Source organism: Elephantulus edwardii, unplaced genomic scaffold (genome assembly GCF_000299155.1).
Source record: "Elephantulus edwardii isolate Elephantulus edwardi_28Jun2011 unplaced genomic scaffold, EleEdw1.0 scaffold00067, whole genome shotgun sequence".
In the NCBI taxonomy this organism is placed as follows: Eukaryota; Metazoa; Chordata; class Mammalia; order Macroscelidea; family Macroscelididae; genus Elephantulus; species Elephantulus edwardii.
In genome coordinates, this window is record NW_006399817.1 from 15,831,465 (window position 1) to 15,856,823 (window position 25,359).

Here is a 25,359-nt window from a genome sequence, read left to right on the forward strand (position 1 = left end):
TATCTATGAGGGAGGTCTGAGTGCTGCCAGGTTAAAGGCAGGCAGTTTTAATCCACCAGCTGCTCCAGAGGAGAAATAGGATAATCTTCTTGCATGTGCTTTATAGCATCTGAGAATCCACTGGAGGGTCAGCTATGAGTCATCTCTAGCTGGAAGTCTATGAAGACTGGAAGTCTGAGTTATTGGTTTCTGAAAGCATTCTCTGAGACAATAGTTTCTCTTTTAGCTTTTTTTGGGTCAAGTCTTTTGATTTACAAACATTTTAAATTTTTATCTAGGTCTTATTTTTTGTCTTTCTTATTGTTTCTTTTTATATTAGGTAATCCATTATTGAACATTAGATCTGTTTTGTTACTGTTCTTTTATCTTCTAGAGGTTAACAGGAGCCCTGGTGGCATAAGAGGTTAAGAGTCAGGCTACCAATGGGAAAATCTGTGGTTCAAACCTATCAACTAATTCCAGAGAGAAAGAAGAGGTGATCTACTCTTGCTGAGACAATCCAATGGGGAAATAGGGTAACTGTAAACTGGAATGGATTCAACAACTGTGAATTTTGAGTGAGAGCTTCAGAGCTGGACCTTCTCCCCAATCATGTGACATTTAACTGCTTTTTTCATTTATCATCTCTTTTTGATTGGTAAGAAAAGGGTTCATTTTTCCCCCCCTGCCATTGAAGAACCCATTTATACAAGAACTCAAAGCTGTAGACAAACCTTCCAAGCTGTTTACCACTGCCTTCATATTAAACATAAAATGTAAAAAAAAAACCCACAAAACCTCAAAACAACCAAACAAAACTTACCTACTAATAAAATAACTGAAAGAGAATCATTCAAATTCCTATCGTAAGATGTACTTCCACTAAAAGTTTACTTTTGTTTCATATTTATTTACAAAAAAATTAAATATATTTACTCTGGTCATTCTAAACTGAAGTTTTTCAAAGGTTCTATCTTTAATAGGGAAGAAAGATGAGGTAGTCTATTCTTGTTAAGATTAACGGTTTCAGAAACTAGCTGGAGGATCTCAAGAAGTTGGAATAGACTCCTCCCTGGCAGTGGGTTGTTTTACCATCATAAGCAATTTGAAATTTACCCTTATACTTCAGTTTATATATGCAGTTTTGCTATTAGCAAGTGTGATAATGATTAAATTACTCCAAATGTGAGATATTATTAGAGATATAATTCTAGAGTGGTTGTGGGATACAAAAATAAGTTCCAGAGGATCAAGGAAGGATTGAAATTATCCTCGTGTGAAAGAGACTGAATTTTAAAAGGTGAATTGCCGGATATTAAATCCCTATGGTATTTGAAGTCCACTGACTACTTTTTAAAAACGTGAACTATGAAATATTTATTATACCCTGGAAAACAGGTACACGCCACCTTAAAACTGTTTAAGAATGTACATAGCTTTATACAATTTTTTTACAGGGTTCATAACCTTAAGTTTGAAGACCCTGAACCTAAGGGAGAAATATCCCGAACAGGATAAATTCTCTGAACTCACCATCACAATTCAGCCTCATAGGGGGAAAAGATATGTCCCATGGGGTTTCCAAGATTGTATTTATTTATTTAGGGAGTCAATTGCCATATAATCTCTTGTAGAGCTCAGACGTTAGCTTTAGCAGCGCAGTAGTTCACCACTTCTCCAGGAGGGTTTCTATAATTATCATTAACATTATTCAAATAGTTTGATTAAAATATGGGACTTTACGCTGCGGACATTGATTTAGTACCTTGCATTGGGTGATTTTTGCTTATTTTAACCAGCTCAGCCAAACTCTCCTAAGGCTTGCTCTATCCTTGTTCAGAGCGTATACACTGTGAGCAATTTCCAAACAGCTCCAGAATGCATGACTTTATTGTGAGAACTCGGAGGGTCGGTAAAAGTCTCCCGCCAGCGCTCGGAGCGTCCCGAGCGCTGCGCTGCCCTGGAGAACGTGGGAAGGTCCCGAGGAAACTCCCAGCAGTTGGCCAGGTCCAGGCGGGGGCGGGGGTGGGGACGGGGACGCGGGATCGGAGGCCAGGGGAGGTGCCACCGCGTGCTGCCGCGCAGGCGCGCAGCTGTCTCCGCGTGAGTGCGCGCAGTCGCGCGCCTGTCCCCGCGCGGGTTCCGTAGCGCGTGTGCAGGCTGACGCAGCTCGCGGGCCCTCCTCCTGCTCTGCAGCGGCGTCGGCGGAGTTTTGGTCGTTTGGGAGGGGGCGAGGGAGCGAGAGTCGAAAGAGGAGGCGGCGGCGGCGGGGAGGAGGTGCTGGAGTAGGCGCCGCCATGGCCGCCGCTATCACCGACATGGCCGACCTGGAGGAGCTCTCCCGCCTGAGCCCTCTGCCCTCCGGCAGCCCCGGCCCGGTGGCACGGGGCCGGGCTGAGCCTCCTGAGGAAGAGGAGGAAGAGGAAGAAGAGGAGGCGGAGGCCGAGGCTGTGGCGGCGCTGTTGCTGAACGGCGGCGTTGGCGGGGGCGGCGGCGGGGGGGGGGGGGGCGGCGAGGCGGAGACGATGTCGGAGCCTAGCCCCGAGAGCGCCAGCCAGGCCGGGGAAGATGAGGAGGAGGACGAGGACGAGGAGGAGGACGAGAGCAGCAGCAGCGGTGGCGGCGAGGAAGAGAGTAGCGCCGAGAGCCTGGTGGGCAGCAGCGGCGGGAGCAGCAGCGATGAGACGCGCTCGCTGAGCCCCGGCGCCGCCAGCAGCAGCAGCGGGGATGGGGACGGCAAGGAGGGCCTGGAGGAGCCCAAGGGACCTCGGGGCAGCCAGGGCGGCGGCGGGGGCGGCAGCAGCAGCAGCAGCGTAGTCTCGAGCGGCGGGGACGAGGGCTACGGGACCGGGGGAGGCGGAAGCAGCGCGACCTCCGGAGGCCGCCGAGGCAGCTTGGAGATGTCGTCGGATGGGGAGCCCCTGAGCCGCATGGACTCGGAGGACAGGTCAGTGCACTGAAGCGTTACCCGTTCTCTTCTCGCCCCTGTTCTTGCACTCTCGGACCCCTCACAGGGGTGCAAGGAGACTTTCTGCAGCGATGCCCCCTGCTCTCTGAATCCTTGGCCCCTCCTCCGGGCTCTTAGTTGGTAATGGTTCGCCGCCGCGCCCCTCTCGCCGTGGATAGCGGCTTCCAACTCTCAAACCATTTCCCTTCATCCCCTAACTCTCCTTTCCCCGCCCTCTTTCCCCTCGGCTTGGCACTCCTCAAGGACCTAAGGACAGCTCCAACTCCGAAAGAATCCCCAAGGCAGGCCCAGATTTGGTGGAGCAGAAAGAGGCCTTGATGGCTGTTCACCTCGGTACACAAGGTTAGCTTCATGCAGCCGTGTTCGTGAACACTTGTCAGAACTATTATTGACAAGTGTTTTTCAACATGGCTGGTCTCGCTTGGATTTAACGTTCCTTCCTTGTCCAGGAAGGAGACCCCAGCTCTCACTTTTCTCTACGTAAAACAACACTGATTTAAATTTACTCAGTGCTGTCTTAATTCCCTATTTGTAATCATTAATAGAATCCCCAGCGCGATTTTTAATAATCTTTCCTATTTTGTGATCAAATCACTTAGAAAAGAGTAATGATTTGGTGTTTTTTTAAATAACTTTTCTGAGTCTAAGACTTGTAGTAAACTAGTCTTCAAGGCACCGTATGTTAAGGTGACTTTAAAAATCTTTGTAGTAATACTTCAGAATGAGTCAAGTTTTTAGATGACTATATTTAAAGTCATGTATTGGAGAAGTTTATTAAGGACTAATGTGGAGAGTGATAGGAAATAATTTATGTTTCAGTTGTTAACACTCATTAGTTTTGATCCCTTTAGAAAACTGTATTTTTAGGTAATTTTTTAAAAAATTTCACTCTTTTAAAAGAACCAAATCTCTATCTTACACAAAATTTAAGGTATATTAGCACTTATATTGACCATCTTCTATACTCTGTAAAAATCAAGTTTGTATTTAAAAGTTTTAAGTATACTTAAGTTCTGCAGGAACTCTGATGGTAGTAAGAGGAACATTTTAGTTTCTCTTTAATATTGCAAAGAGTAAGGCTGTACAATTTTTAGAAATGTTTAGAAACTACAGGCCTAGACAGGAATAAAAAGAACTTGAAGAAAATGAAGAATTACTGTGAACTGTGCAATGAAGCGTGTGCAGTCAATCATTTTATTTTTCCCTCCATTGGTAGTACCAGATATTTGAAAGTTGATGGTGGTTCCATAGTTAGCATTTAGAAGGTTGCTAGTATTTTAAATATGTGCACACACTCACATATTCACACTCACTTTCTCTTTCATGGCACTACATGGTTGAAATCTCAGAATCACCTGAATATCTGACTTCTCGTAACTGGGGAAATTGAAATATTGTCGTTATATTTAACTGAAGAAGCAAGTTAAATGCTTTATTAGAACTGTAGTTTGGAAGTGGTGGCGCTGGATCTGAACAAAAGTATGCAAATCCTCTGCTGTTTCCACTTTACAAGAGTTGTAAAAATAGACCTTAAGCAACAGATTGCATATTAGGGTAGTTTTTTCCTTTTTGTGTTTTATATGCTTCCATTACATCTTTTTTGAAGACAATGAATCATTGATCAGGTAATGTTTCAGAGGTTGAGGGCTTGGTTTCATTTGATATTCATTTGAATAATTAATTTTTACATCATACTTCAGAGAGTAGGTTTTTGGGATCATAAATCCACTTAAGGTTAAAACTTAAGCATAAATAAAGAATGCTTAAACTTTGAGATGGCAAAATGTGCTAATCCTTTTAGCATACTATTTCAGCATAATAGATTTACCATTTGTCTTGAAAACTATACCATTACTAATGAAACTGGTTTATGGTCTTGATAATATAAATAATGATGTTCCTCCTTGTTGGATGTCTCTGAAAGATGCCCCTCAAGGTTTTGGAAAAGATTTCTAATACCTACAGATTATCTTGTAAATGACATCAATTTTATGCAGACTTTATAATGTCATGATAGGAAGGCTTTGCTTTTAGGAATTGCTGTCACAATGTGAGTGCTCCTACTGGCACAGTGATTAGAGCTGCTAATCAAATGTTGGTTAGAACCGGTCAGCCACTTTATGGGATAAAACTGTCGTAATCTGTTTCCCTAAAGATTTAGTGTTGAAAACCTTGAGGGACATGTCTACTTGGTCATAGAGGCCCCTGTGAGTTAAAATCAACTCAATGGCACTTAGTTTTCTTTGATGCTAACGTAGGCAGAACTTTAAGTTCTATTAAGGAATTCTGATTCTTAGTAGTGTTGAGTTGTGCTGTTATCCCAAAGGCACAGTTCAAATCTATCAGCTGCTTCTTTGGAGAGAGATGGGCAGTCTCTTTCCCTCGTAGGAGAAACAGCCTCTGAAAATCCCCTGAAGGTTCAGCTATGAGTTGGTTACATGCCACTCAGTAGCACATACCAAAGAGACTCTATTAGAGAGCCTATTCAGATTTTAATCACCTTGAAATTAGCCCATATGTCATAGAAATGCAGTAGGACTTGCTGAAATATTTTAATTCTTTTCCAAAAAGAATTATTCAGAGATTATGATAGTAAGAGAAGACTTTCTGTGTTTTGGTGGCTTTTATTTGTCATTTATAGGCATATGATTAGAAGTGTTATATATGAAAAGTGAGTGTTAAATGACATTTGGTGGGGGAAAAATTACTTTTCCCCAAGAGAAAGTTATTTAAAACTATCTTAAATAGATGTATTTAATTTACTAATTTGTTCTAGCTGTTGAATCACATTATGCAGATTATCTTCAGGTTATCATCAGAATATGTTCAGTTGTGGGTTTGTTTTTTTTTTTTTTAATGTATACATACTGCTTTTAAGTTGATTCTGAGACCTAGTGACACTCCCACCATTGGATGTTTAGGTTATAAATCTTAATCAAAAGAGACTGACCATCTTTTTTCTGTGGAGTGCTTGGTGAATTTGATGCAAAGCTGGCCTTTAGGATAGCAGCACAACTTTTTAGGATCCAGACCAACATAACACCTTTTTTTATACATATAAATAAGTTGGTAAAAAGAGTTTCCATTTTTGTAGTTATTTGTCTCTCTTATAAGGCAAAGAGTTCCTGAGTGGCACAGTTGGGGTAAACAGTCATCTACTCATAGACATTGTGGAAGACCAGTCTCATGATTGGCTTCTGGAAGTTCTTGAAAACCTTATGGATCAGATCTCTCACACATGGTGTCACTATGTGTGGGATTGACCTTATCAGCAACAATACTTTAAAATGACATTTCTTTTTTTCCTGTAACTGCAAGTCTTATGTTTGTAAAAGCTAAAGTCACTTTTAACAGTGGATACATCCAGATGTTGAGTAAAATGTGTATTTTGAGGAAGTGGCCATTGGCTTACAGTAAATTTATGGTCATCAAAACTTTTTACTTTATGTGTATGTTAAGAACTCCTAGAGAGCTCTGGTGGCCTAGTGGCAAGCAGCTACACTGCAATCCTGGAGGCATGTGGTTTGAGGCTGCCAGCTGCTTTATGGGAGAAGGATGGGTAATCTCCCCTTGTGTAATTATCTGCCTCTGAAAACTTGCCAGAGAGTCAGCTATGGGTCCCTTCCGACACTGGTACAAAGCAACAACAACAAGAACTCATAGCCCTTTGGTTTGGAACTTGAAGATATAAATAAGGTTGCTTTGAAACTGAAGGAGTTATTGTTCCCTAGTAATAAAATTGGGAAGTTCCTTTTCTCATATAGAGGTTAAACTTAACACAAATTGTTACTCGAAGACCGCATCTTGAGCTTATTATTCAAATATATTAAGGCTCTTTATGATTGAGGCAGTAAAGTTATTTTATTTGAAGTAATGTACATATACTTCATTACAGAATTTATTATACTAGTTACTCTGCAGCAACCCTTCATTGTCTCTCAGCTCCCTCTTTTAGCTACTGTATAATTTTGATTAAATTCAAGAGAAAAACAGCTTTTCCCAGGTTCAGTTTTGATTGAAACCGCATTGTAATGCTCTGTTACGAAAGGGCTCTACTAAAAAGAATGCAACAATATAGTAAAATTACAGGTTTCAGAATTATTTGGAGAGACTCTAGGGTCTACTTTACTTTTAGGAGATGTCATTGTTGTTTATCATCAAGTCAGAACTGATGCATAACTGACCCTTTAGTGGATTTTCAGAGGCAGTCAATTTGTACAGAAGGAGATTGCTCATCTTTCTCCAGGGAAGGTGAATTCAAACTGTCTACGTTTAGGTTGACAGCAAAACTCCTTAACACTAAGCCACCGGAGCCCCCTTAAACACCAAGGCTACTTTATTAATTAGGTCATCAGAGAGATCTTATAAGTTCACTGCCAAACAAGGTGCTTACTATGTACAGAACACTTTAGTGGGTACAATTATAGGAGAAATATAAAATGATTCTCATTCTGTCCATCTTATATATTGTTATTCTAATTTTAATTCCAAGATTTTGCTGTAGCTGCTTGCATAAAATGTCAATTCTAAGGTACTATGAAAGATGTCCTACTTTGTCTTTAGTAATTGTTATATGGCACATTTCTCCAAAAGGATACAGTCTTTAAAAAGCCGTATTATCTTACAAAGTTTCTGAGAGATAGCATGGTGGAAAAGACATGGTAGTTTTGGCTCATGGTCTAATGGAGGCTGCAATGAGGATGTTAGACTCTGTCATCTGAAGGCTTAAATGAAGCTGAAGTTAAAAATCCAAGTGTATTCGAATTTTGTAAATAAACTAGTAGAAAATTAAAAAAAAAATCCAAGATGGTTCACTGATAATGGCTCTTTGCAGGTGGTCTCAGTTACTCACCCAATGGATATTTCTCTAGGGCTTTTTGTGTGTCATCATTGTATGGCAGTTGGTTTATCCTGTAGTGAGTGTTTCAAAAGAGAAGGTAAGATTTAAATATGCTTCCTTTTTGTATATATTGAGCAGATAAAAAGTACTTATTGATATTGTGTGATACATGATGTTATTGTTGCCAGGTGCCTTTGAGTTGAGTACAGCTCCCAGTGTCCTTCTGAATAACACATTAGAATCCTGACGTGTCCTGTGCCATTCTTATCATCTCACTTAAGTCTATTGCTGAAGTCACTGTATCAGTCCATCTTGCTGCAAGTCATGCTCCCTTTTAGTGACCCTCCACCTTTCCAATAAATAACCTCTCCTGGCAACATCTCCACCGTATGTGAAGTGAGGCTTTGTCAACTTTGCCTCCAGGGAGCACTCTGGTTGCACCTTTTCTGAGACAGGTGTATTCTCTTGGCAGAAGATAGGATATTCAGTACTTTTCTCCAATTCTACAACGTAAAGGCATCATTTCTTTTATTAATTGGCCTGTTTTCAGATGCATAGCAAGTGATTGAAAAGAATCATGATACTGTAGAGTCTGAATCGACCCATAGCTGACTTTCCAGTGAGTTTTCAGAGGAAGATAATCGCATGGAGGAGATCATCCATCCTTCTCCTGCAGAGCAGCTGGTGGCCTCAAACGGTGTGCCCTTGGAATTGCTTCTTGCCACTGTGCCATTGTGTCAAATTTTTGTGGACAGACAACTCTTCAGAGCACAGCAGAATGCCACAATGTATCTTGGTTTTAATGTCATTTTCCATTTTAATCTGTATATACTATTATTTTGTTTAAAAGATACTCTTCTGTACTGAAGGCAATAGAACATCATTAGGGGTACAGAGTTTATACTCTGGAGCAAAAACACAAAGATATCTTAGCCTTGCTGCCTAAATTGTGTTCTTAAGCAGCATCTTTGAATCTTAGTTCCTGAGCTGAAAAGCAGGGTTAAAAAAAAATCAGGGTTAAGTATTACCTAAGTATTCTAAGACCAGAATAAAATGATTTCTGTTAAAAGATTATGGGAGGTATTCTGAAGTATCCCATTTATTTGTATATCCAAATAACATACTTGCTTCCTCTTTCCTGTTGTACTTTTTTTTTTTTTTTTTTTAGGGCAAAGACAATTTCTCTTACTTGGATCTCTGTAGAACTTAACACACTAGATAATTAATTACTAGTATTAAATTGACATGTTAACAAAACTTATATAAATAATGAAGACTTTATATGGAGAGCCAGCACAGAAAGAGAGCTTCATGGATATTGATGTAATAGTAATTGTCTTTTCTATAATCTTGACAAGCCCTGGCAGTACTGTGGCTAGTGACTCACCAGCTGCTCTGAAGGAAAAAAGATGATAAAATATGTTCCTTCAAAGATACTTTGGAAACACTAGAAGATCATCTCGCTTTGTCCTATCTATGTGATCACTTAGTCAGAAAGTCAGTGATTAATTTCAATACATTTGCTGATAATTAGCAAACAAAACTCAGAGCCAAGAATTGATGCCATTGGTTGGATCATTATATTTGGTAAGTTTTAAGGCCAGTTTCTCACTTAATTTTGCCAATTAAAATGGTTAAATTTATAAATGTAGTATTGATTGCTTACACACTAGGCCTCTAACAGTTACAATTGATTAGCACTGTGTCCTGAATTGTTAATCATAACGTTGTAGTCTCCAGTATTTATTCTTTATAATACACAAGTGGAAATATTTAGAAAAGGTGCTTTTAATTGGTGGTTACACTCTGGTAAGACCCATTAAATAATTTAAAACCATACAAATACAATGATAATAGCTAGCAGGAAACCTGGTGGCATAGTGTGTTTCGAGTTGGACTACTAATCCAAATTTAAAGGTAGTGGTTTGAATCCACTAATCACTCTATGTTTGGAAGCAGGAGTGGCATCCATTTCCTAAACAGTATTCCTCCGGAAACTCTGTGAACTTTGATAAATGTCGATAGTTACAGAAAGGTTTCAGGCCTTCTGTTCATCGGGTTGTTTGAGTCATGCTTGACTCGATGGCAATCAACAAGAACAACAACAAATCTATGATAAAGCAGCCTGCTCCTCTTAAGATAGATAGCTTTGGAGACCTAATGAAGCATTGCCATGAGTCAGAATCAACTAAACGGCGAGGGTTTGGATTTGGTTCATGGTGAGCTGGTCTTGTTAATTAAATAGTATAAGATGCGGATTGCTAGAAAGTAGTGTGGTGTTGACAACAATTTGATTCTAACTCAGGGTAACATGTGTATCATAGTAGAGCTCTGCTCCATAGGATTTTAGAGGCTGTGACCTTTCAGAAGCAGACTACCAGGGTTGTCTTTGGAGACACTTCAGTGTGAGTCCAAATTGTTATCATTTCCACTGGTTGTCAAGTAATTTAACTGTGGGCTACCCAGGGACTCCAAAAGACACAAACCAATTGTTATATGTGATGACTATTTACTAATAAGTGCTGCAGAGACCTGTAAAAATACTTCATTTAAAAATGCACTTTGATAAATTTTATTGACCATATATATCTATTACGGTTTGACTAAACCTTGTAATTCTTTTTTAATACTGTTTAGTGTGCAGATGAAATTGTTGATCCATTGTTAATAAAAACTTTGCAGCATATTTCCCAGTAATGGTAATGGATTTGCAGTGATCTAACAACATGTTGAATTAATTTTAAAACTAATAGTTTGCGCTTATATTGGCTGTCGGAAAAAAGTGGAAAGTGATAAGAGATGAGAAAAATGATTTGGATGTTTTGAAAACTACAACTTACTGAGCAATTACTGGTGACTAGCACTGCACAGTTTAGTGACACAAAATGTCATTTACACTTTACCTTTTGTTTAATTTTTGAAGAGATTAAGAAGAAAACTACAATTTCTTCTATAAATTGCCTGTGATACAGTGCATTGAAATATAACTGAAGTATATTGTATAGTTGTTAATGAATATAAAGTATTGATAAGAAAAGTAGGTATGATTTTAGTGTAAGGTGAATGAGAACTTGTTTCTAGAAAGCCTAATTGAAATACAGGAATGAGCTTGACACATTCAGGAGACTTTGTGCATATGTCAGAGGACCTAATTTGGAATTAGGTAACAGGAATTAATGGACAGTGCGAGGCCAGTTATGTCACCACCAGTGTGCATATCTTTTTTAGTGTAGATTTGTAAATCATGTATTCTTGCCTTTTTTCCTGTTTTTTTCTTTGTGAGTACTAGTCATGTATGGGCCTCACAATGAACATTTTCTTAAGCAAACTCGCCTTGATTTCTTTGTTAGATATAATTCTTCCTTTTTTTATCAGAGTTTGGCTAATTTACTGTTCGTTGCTCTTTTTAAATTGTATGCTGTCTAAGAATGAGAACGGTGTTAATCTTGATCTATCCGCAATGTCTGGCAAAGTGTTAGACAAATTTTAGAGTAAACATTTTGGATGAATGATGAAACATGTTAAAAAAAATTAATCCTGTGGCAAAGGTAAAGTTAGGGAGCTGGGAGACCAATTAGTAGCAGTAGTATACGTGTGAAGTAGAGACCTCAGCTAGTATACTCCAAAAGGAGTTTAGGTTAGGAAAAAAAGTCATAATGCTTGGGATACTTGGAAAGAAAGGCTAATTTCCTTAGTCTGTAAGAAAAAGATGTTACTTTTTTAGTCCAAAGTTTCTTCCTAAATACTTAACTGTTTTGGAAATAAGTGACATCCACTTCCTACGCAACATCCCCCTGGAAACTCTGTGAACTTTGATAAATAATGATAGCTCTAGAAAGGTTTCAGGCCTATTTTTCATAGGTATGCTATGAGTCGTGCTTGACAGCAGTCAACAGCAATAACAACAACAACAACAGTAGCTTTACCTTAATTTTTTTCCCCTAACACAATCCTAGAATAGCAAAATTTAAGATCATTGAGTATTGGAAGAGCATAGACCTTTAAGTGAGAAGGATATGGGTTTATAAATTATTTTAGTTAGTATTAAGTCACATGCCATATGTAAAGAGCCTGTGGAGCTGTGCTCTATGTTTAATACATAATCATTCATCCTTTTGTTTCTCACACAGCAATGTGGTGGGAAGAATCCTCTCTTATGTGTAAGTAATATTTTAGGCATTACTTTATTAGATTCTGCCTGTGGAAACGTTGACAGATTACTGTGTTTCCTTGAACATCACTGATTTTCTTTAAAATGAGAACTTGTGACTAAAAAGAATTTGGAACTCACATAGAATGTTACTGTTTTTTTTTTCAGTTAATTACTCTGAATAAAAGTCAGCACACACAGATACATATTCTGTCCTTTAAATATGTTCCTTTGGCATAACTCTATCTGAACTTTCACCAGTACTTTTGTTATGTTCTGTATTTGAAAATCACCATACTTCTATTTCCTATTTTCCATGTTTATTAAAATACACTCTTCTCCAGGCTGCAGCATTCTTAAAATTAAAGATCAGGGCTTATTTATCTTTGTACATTCATCAGTCTCACACTAAATTATTAAGGTTCTGTAACTCAGTAATTGGTCAAATTTAACCACATGTGAAGAACTTGATGTATATTTCTTTCTTTTCCTTGTAATTAATGTGGCTGCATGAACAAAAGAGAATTAATCTGTTTACAGATTTTCAGATTATTTGTTATTTCTTACTATTTTTAAATGTACAATTTATTGACATTCTTACGTTCACTATGTTGTGCGTTCATCACCTTTATCCATTTCCAAAACCTTTTTATCACCTCAGACAAATTCAGCACTTTATAAGTAACAAGACTCTAGCCTGGTAGCTATCAAACTTTTGCCTCTGTGTATTTGCTTATTTTGGGAGAAAGCATCTGTATTTAGCCTGTTTGCTTTGTTCCTTTTTTCTTTATTTTTTAATGATGATTTGAGTGAAAGTTTCCATAGATTTTTTTTTAAACAATCCATACACGTCTTGTTTTATAATAATTACAGTACCCACAGTCTTCCCTTTTTATCAATAACTTGAGACCACCTTTTGCTGCCTTTCAGGGTTTTATCCTTGGGCATTTGTTGTTTTGATCTAATAGGATTGGTCTGTCACCTTATAGGCCCATTTGGCTGAAAGTTGAGCCATGAAGATGAGTATTTTTTCTCAGACAGTAAGGGTAGCTAAGGGCTATAATCTTGTGGGTTACAGTAGTTTCTATTAAGACTATTACTCTTATCTTTCCCCCCATTTTGTATTAGATATTTTATTGCACTCCCTTTTACCATGGCCAGTTTTGGTATCTGGGCACCATCTAGGTCTCAGGATTGTGGAAGTTCAATTTTGCATGGTCCATTTGCCCTTTAGATTAATTGTTTCAGTGTATCTTTGCTTTTCGTCATACTTCTTTCTTCTGGAAATAGACCAGTAGTTGCACCTTAAATGGCTGCTTGCAAGCTTCAGAATCCTTGTCTCCAAGGAGCAGCCTGGTTTAATTCTCTCTATGAACCTGTTCATTTTTTTAGCAGTCCGTGGTTTATTCAGTACTCTTCTCCAACACCACAGCTCAAAGGTGTCAATTCTCCTTCTATCCTCCCTAGTCATTGTCTAGCTCTCTGATGCACAGCAAATGATTGCAAAGACCATGGCATGTATCAAGCATACCTTAGTTTCTAGAATGACACCATTGCTCTTCAGTACTTTGAAGAGGTCTCTAACAGCAGACTCTCCCATCACAGTAAGTCATAGGATTTTTCTGAGTTGTTCTTAACTAAAGGGAACCTAGCAACAACATAAAGGTGACCTATGAGACCAGGGGGAAATGCACTCCTTTAAACGGTCAGTTTAAATAAAGGTTTGCATTTGCTTTGGAAACAGGATGTAGGGAGTAAGGCCATTGTTAAAATGTACTCAATATAATGTGTGTATGAATTAATATATCTACAGTTATGAAAGAAAAATAATCTGAAGCTTGATCTTATAGAAAGGATTAGAGGATGTTAAATTCATTGAATTCTCACAACAACAACCTAATGAGGTGAGAAAACTCAAATTATAATTTGCCCAAAATTATAGCTTGTGAGTAGTGAACAGTCTTTACTCTAGACATGCTTTACTTAAGACAAGTACCTACTTGAGTAACAGTGTTGAAGGGAGTTTAATTTGTCTCTATTACCTATTACCTATCTAGTACCTATTTTAATTTTCATCCAATAGGTTTTACACTTCTTAAAAATTTTAAAATTATCTTAGTATATTTTTTGTGAGGTACATGCAACTAGATGAGAATGTGAAGGATTGTATATGAGAAAGATTTATACACATGGTCTTCAGTGGTATTAAATTTTTTGAGGCAATTATGCATATTCTTTTTATTTTTTTTTAAATTTCCATTCATTCATTGTTGCACACTTCCTCCCTGCCTACCCCTCCCCCCAGTTCACTTTTCTCTTTGACAAGATAAAAAAAATTCTTTCATTGTTATACAGTCCCTCCCTAGTCCACTCCACTATGCAGGTTTCATTCTGGACCCTTGTCTTGACGATAATACCTAATCATATATTCCTCCGAAACAGTACTCTGCCTCATCTGTTTCAGTGCAGTATACATCCCGCTTTACAGTAGTGGCTCTGTGTAGTATTTGTGAGATATTAACTGCATTCTTTACACGGCATTAACATTTTCATTTTAGTTGTTCGTCTCACTAACATAGTTTCACTGCTCCCCTAACCTTTAATCTGTAGTTTAGAGTAATGGCTGACGATTTTGTCTCAATTGAGTTTATTTTTTGAGTCAGCTTGCTAAAAAGCAAACTTAAGGGAAAGGTTTTGGTCAAGGTTTAAAGAGTTTACTCCAGGGTCATGCTGATTTTTTTTAAATGGAGAATAACTTGTACTGAGAGTTTTTTTTCCTATTTATGGGCTTGCTTTATTTCCCCCAATTTTAAAAAAGAATTTTTTACAGGTTTTCACTCATTCACATATGTCTTGTTTATAACATTAATTATAATTAATCACTGCAATTTAATAGAGTCTGATCACATCCTTACTGTACCTTGCCCTGCCTTCCCTTCCTCTACTCACTGTCTCCGAATCTCTGCTCTCCTCCTATCCCTGTTGTTTCTCTATGATTGTTTCTATTTGTGTGTAAATCTTTCCATAGCTTTTTTCCCTTAGGTCAATCAATCCCATATATATCTGGTTCCACACTGTTAATTACAGTATATACAATGTGTGATCATCCATTCATTCCTTCTTGTGGGCTCCTTTATCTATTCCAATGAAGTATTCATTGTCTATATAGTTATTTCCTCCATTACCCCTCCCACCACACCCCAAAACCATACTGCATTGATTTTCTCCATATTTAACCATTTTCCTAGTTTTAATAACTTTTTTTATACAGTGCTTGTCCTTTTTTTTTCTTATTTCACTTAGCATAATTTCCTCTGGACTCATCCATGTTGTGTAGTGTTTCACAAGTTTATTGTTTTTCAGTGCTTTGTAAATACTGCATAGTGTGAATATACCATCATTCTCTTCTATTTATTTTTGTCATTTTCATGAAAATTTACAAAGCAACTTGATTATCTTTCTAATTATGCATACACATTTTTAAAATTTTTTCCTCCCCTCCTTAACTTCATCTCTCCCCCTTTCCCTTCCCTCTTTTCAGCTTTATATACATCCTACTATGCGCTTTTGCAGTATTTGTTCTTATGAGATTGAGTTAGTTCACTAAGCATATTCCTCTCCAGCTTGTCCTGTGTTATGTAGCATTTTTCAAAGTAATTCCTCCTGAGTGCTGCATATTATTCCACTATGTGAATATACCACAATTTCTCTGTCCACTCATTTGTTGATGGACATTTAGGCTGTTCCCATGTTTATTCTGAGTAATGCTGCTATGAACATCAGTGTACAAATCTTATTTTGTGTCTCAGATCTGTTTTCCTTGGAGTATATTCTTAGCAGTGGAATAGCTGGATCATAGGACATTTATTTTTTTTTCCTCCCCTGGTTTTACTGATTTTTAATTGTGATTTTAACAGAAGTTTACAGAGAAGTTAGATTTTCATACTTTCATTGTTGCACATTTTACCCCCTTTCTGCTCCCCCCCGTTTACCCCCCTGCCCCAAGAAACAAACAGGCCTTTATTGCAGGGTTTGAGAGGGACGCCAAGTGACCCTGGCAGAGAAGGTCAAAATGGCACCCGTTTACTTAAAAAAAAATTGTTGCACAGTTACTTACCTCTTCCTAGTCCTCTTTGCAGTGATATACCTCTTATTCTGGGCTGCTGTTGTACTGATAATACGTGATCATATATTCCTTTTGAACAGTTTTTTCCTTCATCTGTTCTAGTGCAGTGGTCATTATCTGTTTACCCATATCCTATTCTCCTCCCAACCCTCCATGTCAGACCTGCTTTATAACAGTGGTGTATTTGTCCTTTCGTGACTGAGAAATTTCACTCACCATGATGTCCTCCAGGGTCTCCTATGTTGTATAGTGTTTTAAGAGTATTGTCTTACAGTGCTGCATAGTATTCCATTGTAGGATTATACCATCGTTTTTCTGTTCATTCATTTGTTGATGGGCACTTGAGTTGCTTTCATCTCTTTGCTGTTGTAAGTAACACAGCAATAAACATGGATGTGCATATATCTCTTTGGATATATGCCCATTATCATCTATTTGTTCATCCATTCATATATAACGGGCGGTTCTGTTTTGTTTAGGGTATATTCCTTGTAGTTGCATTACAGGATCAAATGGTACTTCTATTTCCAACTCTTTGAGAAAGAGCCAAATCGCTTTACTAATGGTTGCACCATTTTGCACTCCCTCCAGAAGTGAATAAGGGTTCCAGTCTCTCCACAGCCTCTCCAGCAATTATTTTTTGCAGCTCTGTTGAACTTTGCTGTTATTATTAGTGAGGGTGAAATGATATCTCTTAGTTTTATTTGCATCTCTCTGATAGCTAGGGATTTTGAACATTTCTTCATGTGTTTGTTTGCCTTCCACATATTGTCTTTCGTGAAGTCTGTATTCATATCCTGAGCCCGTTTTGTTACTGGGTTATTTAGCTTTTTCTTGTTGAGGTGCTGGAGTATTCTATGAATTTTAGATATGAGTCCCTTAACAGATAGGTCATTACCAAAATTTTTTCCTAGTCTGTGATTTTCCATTTTACCCTCTTGAAGTTTTTTAATGTGCGTAGGGATTTGGTTCTTGAACAGTTTCATTCAACTATTTTGTTCTCTCCTGGTTGTAGGTTCATATGACATTTCTATGTTCTGCTTTTTTGAGGAAACACCAAACTTCCTTCAAGAGTGGTTGTACTATTTTACAATCCCACCAAGTGGATGAGAGTTGCAATCTCTCCACATTCTCTCCAACAATTAATTATTGCAGCTGTCACCAAATAGCGCCACTGCTACTGGGGTGAGATTATATCTCATTGTGGTTTTGATTTTTATCTCTTATTGCCAATGATTTTGAGCATTTCTTCATGTGTCTATTGGGTGGCCAACAGACACATGAAGAATATCTTTCTCTGGGAAGTCTTTCCATGTCTTTTGAGGTTTTATTTTTTGTGATAAGGGAAGAATTAGACTTATTGGCCTAGATGATTTCTGAATTTATTACTATATAAGTTACTTTATATTTTGTAGGTTATTCAGTAATAATGAGAATTACTAGTAATTTTATTGGCATTTTATGTCTTTAATATCTGTAATTTCAAATCCCTGACTTGCACTATCTTACTTTCAGCTATATTTTGATTATCTAGAAAGGTGAAGTATATAATGAGATAGAGAAAATTCTGAAATGTAGAAGAGCATTAGCTTTTTCTGTGAAAAAGTTACTACTAGTTTATTTCGAAATACAAAAAAATATTGTTACACTTTTTAAAAAATACTTGTTAAAATTCTGAAAGTATTCATAATAGAGTTTTGTTTGGTTTTTTTCCCCCCTCAAATATCTTCAGGGATTTATTAGTAGCATGTAACTGATTCTTTGTCCATAATAGAGCTTTTAATGATTTATATTAATTTTGGAAATTAGTCATCTACCCTGGTGGTGGTAGTTACGAGTTGAGCTCCCAATTAAAAGGTCAGCTGTTGAAACCCACTAGCCACTCATAAGGAAAAAGATGTTATATTTTTAACAATTTTTAAAAATACTCTTCAAACTCTGATTGTTTCACTCTAACAGTGGATATTGTCCTTCATGGCAGTTGTTGGGTTTTTTGAATAATGGGCCATTTTTGTGTATAGACAGTTACGCTGAAAATATTTTTTTTGGAAGATAAAGTGTACATTCTCATGGTGTAATTATGTAGAACGAAAATGTTTATTACACTCTTTTTGAAGATAATTGCTTGATGATCTCTTAAAATGGGTGGAAAATGTGGGAAGAATAATTTTAAAGGGCCATAAACTAAGGATGAGAAGCATTTAAACTAATATGCATAGTACATTTTAGTGATGTAAGAATGCAGACTGCTTGTTTTTCATAGTCTTATTTCATCATTATTACGTGAAGTCCCTTTTGGCCAATTTAGTGAATACTGTTAGGTCTTGGGGAAAAGACCTTTTGTCTTTATTCAGATAAATAATTGTGGAGATAGAGACTATTTTTCCCGTTTAGAAAAATCTGTTTCAGTTTATTAAATTATAATGATAGTAACTTATAATGATAACTTATAATGATAGTGATACTAATAATAGCTAAGTTTTGACTGTAGATTTCTAGTGGATTTTCAGTTTTTTTATTAAGCATGGCAAATCTGTTTTACTTGCTTTTGAAACCCTACTTAAATTTGTCTCTAAAATCATGAGCTTTTTTTTTACATGCAAAACTGAGTCTTAGTGTACTTGATAGCACCGAACAGCAACAACAAATCAGTAAGGCAATAAATTGCTGTGTTAGTGAACACTTTAAATGGGAAGTTCATAGGAATTCACAGTCCAAATCACCTGATTAATAAATGCAAACAGCTTGTCAAAGACCATCTTAGAAAGAATACCCAGCTTTTTAATTCAGGAAATTATTTTGTTGACCCAGAATAATATTGCCAAACTACTGAAAAACTTGTGGTGTTAAATAACTGAAAATGTGTAAACTCTTTCTCATAAGATCCTGTGCCTGGATCAACAAAGGTGCAATAGGAAAGGCCTTCAGGAAATTTGACTTGAACATTCATAGTAAAATACTTGTCTTTTGCAGTTTTTTTTTTTTTTTTTTTTTTAAAGTTCTAAAGTCCCACTGCAGGGTCATTAAGCAAAACCAAGGAAATTGGATGTGATTTAAGTTCCTTAATCATGCTTAAGGCCAGTTTTATAACTTGAGAAATAAAAAGTAAACTGACTACTTGTTGGCACTTGGAATATTCAGAATTGGATTTTATATTGCGATTGTTAGGTTTCATATCTATGATAGTGTTGAATTTGGAGCAAATCGTGTTTATGTAGAATGTGAATGATTGACTATGACTGAACTTTTTAAAATGAAACTAGCTTGAATCAAATGTAAGTTAATGTATTTTTTTATTGTTTGGATGATGTGAATGCGTAAAATTAAAGAACTTATGAATTATGGACACTAGATTAAATGCTGTCATTCATTTTTTGTGCACTTTATGTTGTATTGCACTACATTGCTCGGGTAGCCAATGGTTAAGGAGCTATGGTGCCAACCCAAAGACACATACATAGTTCATATTCACCAGCTGCTCTGTGACGAGAAAGATGGACATTCTTTTCCCATGGGATTTATTGCCTTTGAAATCTCACCAGAGGGTCAGCTATGGGTCGGTTCTGACTCTATGCTACACAGTAACATAACAACCCATAGGATTAATTCATATTAAACACTCTTGCACTTTTATGATGTATCCTAACACTTGATGGTTTTAAAACATTTGTTTGGCTCATGAATTTGTTTGGATTGAGCTCTGCAGGATCAAGCCCTTTCCCCCCCCACTTGGTGTCACTAAGACTTACCTAAAGGCTAGAGACTAGAGTAGTCAGAAAGTTTGCTCTCTCATGTTACCATTTGGCTGGGAAGACACCAAACGGCTTGTGGATGGAGCAGCAGGGCGTTCCTTGGTTGTCTCTCTAACTCTCTGTACTCTGCTCACAGAATCTTTTCAGCATGTGTACTTCAAGGGAAACCACAAGTCTTATGTGTAGTTCGATACTAAGTAGTTCACTGTAAGGGAAAGAGCCAGGTGAAAACTGTATCACTTCTTTTGACCTAGCTTTGGAAGCTGATGGTTTTACATTTGTGTTAGTCGTAAGTCTGCTGAGATCAAAGGAAGGTCCATGGACCTCACTTCTTGATGGAGGGAGGAGTGTCACTTTTATATGGTAATAGTGAGAGGATATATTATCTTTAAAAAAAAAAAATACAAGCACACACTCAAAAACCCCAACAGTGTAGGATATAAAATAAATAGTAAATATTGGCTTACAGAATAGAAAGTCAGATTTAAACAGAATAAGCTTTGTGGCATAATTTCGTAAAATAGTTACTAGAGAGAAAGAAAGGCGAGGTGGAACCAAATTTTTTATCACCTAACACCAACAGTGTAATTGAATCCACCAGCTGCCCAGCAGGAAAAAGCTAAGCAGTCTCTTTTTTGTAATTTTTAACTCCTGAAAACCTGCTGGAGGGTCAGCTCTGAGTTGTTTCTGACCAAAAAAGAGAGATAAGCAGCAAAGAACTTAATTCCAACTAGTGGAAATAGGAAAATTCAAGTAAAGAGTTTTTGCTGTCAAAGCTATAAAATATCACATCCGTGACTTCAGCCTTTTCAATACACAAGATCTTAAATGAATTATTTATTTTCCTGTATTTATAATTTTGGTTATAAAATAGGGAAGATAATATAATTTTTCTAGTAAGTGGCAATTTTATTATAGATGAAACATCAGCTGTTAGTCAAATAATAGTTTATTTACCTTGTTACCAGATTAGAGATGAATGCTATGTGTATAGTTGTAATGTTATATCTATAATTTTATATACTTTGAAAAACTTCTATCCAAAGTTTATTTACCAGTTACAGAGTTAAACTAAATTTAAAATTCTCACTCTGACTCTTTCTTAAATGTTCCCAGTGGATGTCTCTTTCCCCTGATTTTTCTCAGGCCACTTTCTTCATTGCATATAGAAAATACTCCATTCTTGAAAATTTAAGAGGATGGGGTATGCTTTAAAGCAATTACGGTATCAATTTTGAACCGAGTTGTTAAAAGATACAATCGCCTTTGCCTATTAGAAATAGTTATTGTTATGTACTGTTGGATTGGAACTGACTCATAGCCGATCCTCCAGCAGATTTTCAGAGGATTATTCATCTTTCATGGAGCAGCTAGTGGGCTTGAAACTAGCCTAACTTGAAACTAGCCTAACTCATGACTGCGTTTGAGTTAGGAGCAAATTAGAAACCTTCTTAGTTAAAAATCTCAGGGATCTCTGGTGACATTCAGCTAATGATTTAAGAATTTGTTTTTCAAACACACCAGCATCTTTGAGAACGATAAAGAAATCTGCTTCTTAAGATTTGCAGCTTTGGTAGCAATGGGGCAGTTCTGCCCTGTTGGGTCAGAATTAATTTGTTCTATGTGAAATCTCAGATAAAATATATCTTAGCTTTTACATCCTAAGACATTTGTTAGATTTCTTAATCATACTTTTTTAAATATTACATTGTTTTTTATTAGTATGTGTGGCGTTCTTTAAGAATTAGCATTTGGTTCCGTTTTTCCCCCCTCATTTTGTCTGAGACCTTGTGTTTCTGGTCAGAATCTTCAAAAGTAGTAGTCAGGGACCATCTTAGTTTGTCTTTTCTCAGTTTAGAAGAGGCTGTGTGGTTTGTGTGGGCTCCTAGTCTTGAGGATTTGTTTTATTCTTTGGTTGCCTTCATTCAGTTTTGTCTCATAAGAGACATCTTTAGGCTGCTCGTAAGCCTGGCTACCACTTACCAAAGCAGAATGTAGAACATTATCTTTTGAACTGTATTATGATGACTGATTAAATTGTTTCCTGAAATTATGGTTCTAAGTCTTCTAACTCAGTAAACCAGCCTTGGGAATTGCTTAGATAGACTTGGAAGCTTCTGTAACTGTTTTTGGTTTGTTATATATGCAGAGATATAAATGTACACACAGAACACAAAAATACATGATGTGCCTATAGATTCATGCATATTTGGATGCACCTTTCTGTACACATCCATACCATAATATGGTTTTGGTTGTATTTAGTGTTGTTGCAACATTGTGTATGTTATATAGCATTTCTCAAAATTAGCCCTTAATGCCTCGGTCAGGTTGTGCTAACTTAACACATAATTTAGCCTTTCCCATTCCAACAAGTAAGAATTTACTACTGTTCAGAAAGTATTTTCTTAGTTTTAAAACTTAAGGTAAAAATGATTTTTCTATTCCATAGTAGTTGATAATTTAGAGTTTATTATTTTTATTTTTGTTGAAAATATATACAACAAAACATACACTAATAGTTACATGTATATGTGCAGTTCAGTCACATTGATTACTTTGAGTTATGCAGCCATTCTCACCTTTTTCTGTGTTATTCCTCACCTGTTAACAGATTAAATATCTTTTATGGCTCTTGTCTAATCTTTGAGGAGCTGTTGTCAATTGATCTCATATAGTTAGATGTTCAAGGAACACAATGTCCAAAGAAAAATGACGAGAGAAAGAGAAAAAATGTAGACCAAAATTAAAAATCATCAGAAAAGACCAGAATTACTGTTCTGATAGAGATTGATGAAGCACCTGAGAATGTGACTTTTAGATAGCCATCAGACCTGGAGCAGTGTATCTGTGGTCCTTTTAACTATACAAGACCAAGAGGACAGTATTTGTCTAGAGACAAAACTGAGAAGGCAGAAAGAGACAGGAAAGGAGAAGGGTGTATGGAAACTAGGAGCCAAGGGAGAAAGTCGGAAAAATGCTTTTTCATTGAGGGGATTGCAACCACTGTCAGACAAAATGTATTGTTGAACAGAAAACTAATTTACTCTGTAAACTTTAACTCAAATTGCAGTAAAAACTTCAGCACTCTTAGTATATATATACCTTGTTGTCAAATTGATTCTGACTCAGTTTCTAAAGCTGTAAATCACAAGTGATGTTTTCCATATATTCCCTGCAGAGCTGCTGCTGCTGGTTTCAGACTGCCTCAGAGAGGAACTGCTTCGGCCTGCAGAGCCCCATTAGAAATTTCAGCAACAAAAAAATGCAATATTCAGTGCTGACATTTGTTACTGATTAAGCTAAAGTATTGTTTAGTTCTAAGAATTTCAGAGGCTATTTGGTTAAAAGATAAATACTACTCAAGGTCTGTAGTTTTGGGGGTTATTCTAGGTTGCATGGCTCCAGAGAGTCTGACTTCTGTGAGAATTTAAAATTTTGCTGTATTTTCTCCTTTTCATTAGGAATTAATTGGTAATTTTGATGTCTGATTAATATTTTAAAAAATTTGCAGATTTTGAGAATGTTAGGAAATATTTTCCCAATGAATTTTTCACATGCAATTCTGATAACATTTTATTAGACTTTGTTTTAAAAGTTAAAACATTTAACATTAATTTATAAAATGAATAAGAACAGTTTTAGAATAGTATAAATTTGATGTGGGGGATTGTGGCTGACAAAGTCTTTTTTTTTAATTTTTTTATTATTTTGTGTATGCCTGTACCGTCAAATCAGATCCAACAGGTACAGGAGGAGATTGCCCCTCCTTTTCCGGCAGAGCATCTGATGGATTCCAACTTCGTATCTCTGGGATTGCAGTACAGCTTCTTGCCACTAGGCCACCAGAGCTCCCCTGGATGACAAAGTCTGTGTTAGTTTTAGCATCCATATGTGGTTTTTGGCTGCATAATTTTAGAAATCTGATAGGCAGATATAGACAATTTATCTTGCAATCTCCATGTCACAGTTTTAATGACAAACAGTTGTAAAAGAGACTTTTAGTATGGAAATTTTATTTGGAAGACATTGTTATGTAATGATCGTATTTGTCTTCATATCATAAATAGAAAAGTGAGGGCGCACTGGTGGCTTAGTGGCAAGAGGCTGCATTGCATTCGTGGAGGTAAGCGGTTCAAATCCACCAGATGCTCTGCTGGGGAAGGAAGGAAAATCTCCTCCTGTACCAGTCAGATCCGATTTGACAGTACACACACACACACACACACACACACACAATTTTTTTTTAAAAAAAATAGAAAACTGGCCAGAACCTAAAATTTAAGCACTAAAACTTTAGTATGTTTTTATGTTGACATTTTACTTTGTTACTGTATACCTAGTTTGCTCTGAAGGCGAGAGTTATGAGTCCAGGAAGGGATTTTTTTATTTAATCATCAAGTGTATGATCATAGACATAATTTATATATATGTAGAGGTCTAGGTTAAGGTAATGGGAACACTAGGGTTACACAGCCTTTATAATTAGTGACATATTTATAAGAAATTCTCCTTTTTTAAAAAAAAAAACACACAATCAAAGACCTTACTTGACTTTAGTGATTTGTATGACTTTTGGAAGTTTTTTTGACCTTAATAGGGAGAGGTAAAGCTGCCCCAGTTACAAAAAATTCCATTTCCTTTTCTTCATTGCACAGTGAGTGTGCTATTGTTCAGAGTGTCTCCCATGTCTGGGAACACTTCCAGATGTTCCTGAAGCACTTCTGGGTTAAAAGATTTCCATTGCCTCTTATTAAGTGCTGTCGAGTTGATTACAACTCATTTACCTCTTGCCTTTGCTGTTACTGTGTGTTGAGTCAGAACCAGCTCATATCCTACAGCAAGCAGTAAATCGCCTAAGAGGAAATTGTTTATCTTTCTCCCATGGAACACCTAGTTGATTTGAGCTGCTTGCCTTTGGGATTGTAGCTTTTTACCATAAGGCCACCCAGGTTCCTTCATTGTCTTTAAGAGCTCCTTATTGCTTCTGCCTCCCTAAGAGGACTTCTGGAAAAGATCATTGATCTTTTGCTGCTTTGGGTCCTTGTAGAAGTAGTTGGTGGTTTCTGTAATTTCTGAGAAATAAGTTTCAGAAAGCCCAGCTTCACACAGAAATTAATCTTCTCTTAAATTAGGGACCAAGGTCAAGTTCTTGTGCTTCTTGCCCCCCAATATAGTGAATATCCATAGGGTTTGTCCTGCAGACTAGATCAGCATCCCTGAGTTCCAGAAAGAGAGTAGCGAAAACCACTCAACTTGACACAGGAGAAATTGAGGTCCATCTCAGTTGCCGTGTTGGGCAGCATGGCCTTGGCATGCCCTGTACACCTGGAAGTGCTCGCAGCCTCTCAGTTTGTGGAGGAGGTAGAGGCATCTGTGTAAATGTACCTTTTCTCAAGACATTAGCAATTGCATCCAAAAACACTTTGTGGTATGCAAATGCTGGAAACTTCTCTTTTCTACTTGCCATTAAATCCAGGATATATTCTGACAGATGAGAATTCATTTTCGGATGTTTTGTTGAAGAGAACGTAGGGCTTCCTT

General features: G+C 37.1%; 1 protein-coding gene across 2 annotated transcripts in view; it reads left to right on the forward strand.

Moving 5' to 3' along the window:
• The first annotated feature begins 2,256 nt into the window (after positions 1-2,256).
• AEBP2 (AE binding protein 2) overlaps positions 2,257-25,359 on the forward strand; it is a 106,380-nt gene continuing 83,277 nt past the window's right edge. For both annotated transcript variants that reach the window (XM_006888446.1, XM_006888447.1), the window contains exon 1: positions 2,257-2,926. In XM_006888446.1, the coding sequence (XP_006888508.1) occupies positions 2,277-2,926 (650 nt within the window). In that variant the 5' untranslated portion in view covers positions 2,257-2,276. The remainder of the gene's footprint in view (positions 2,927-25,359) is intronic.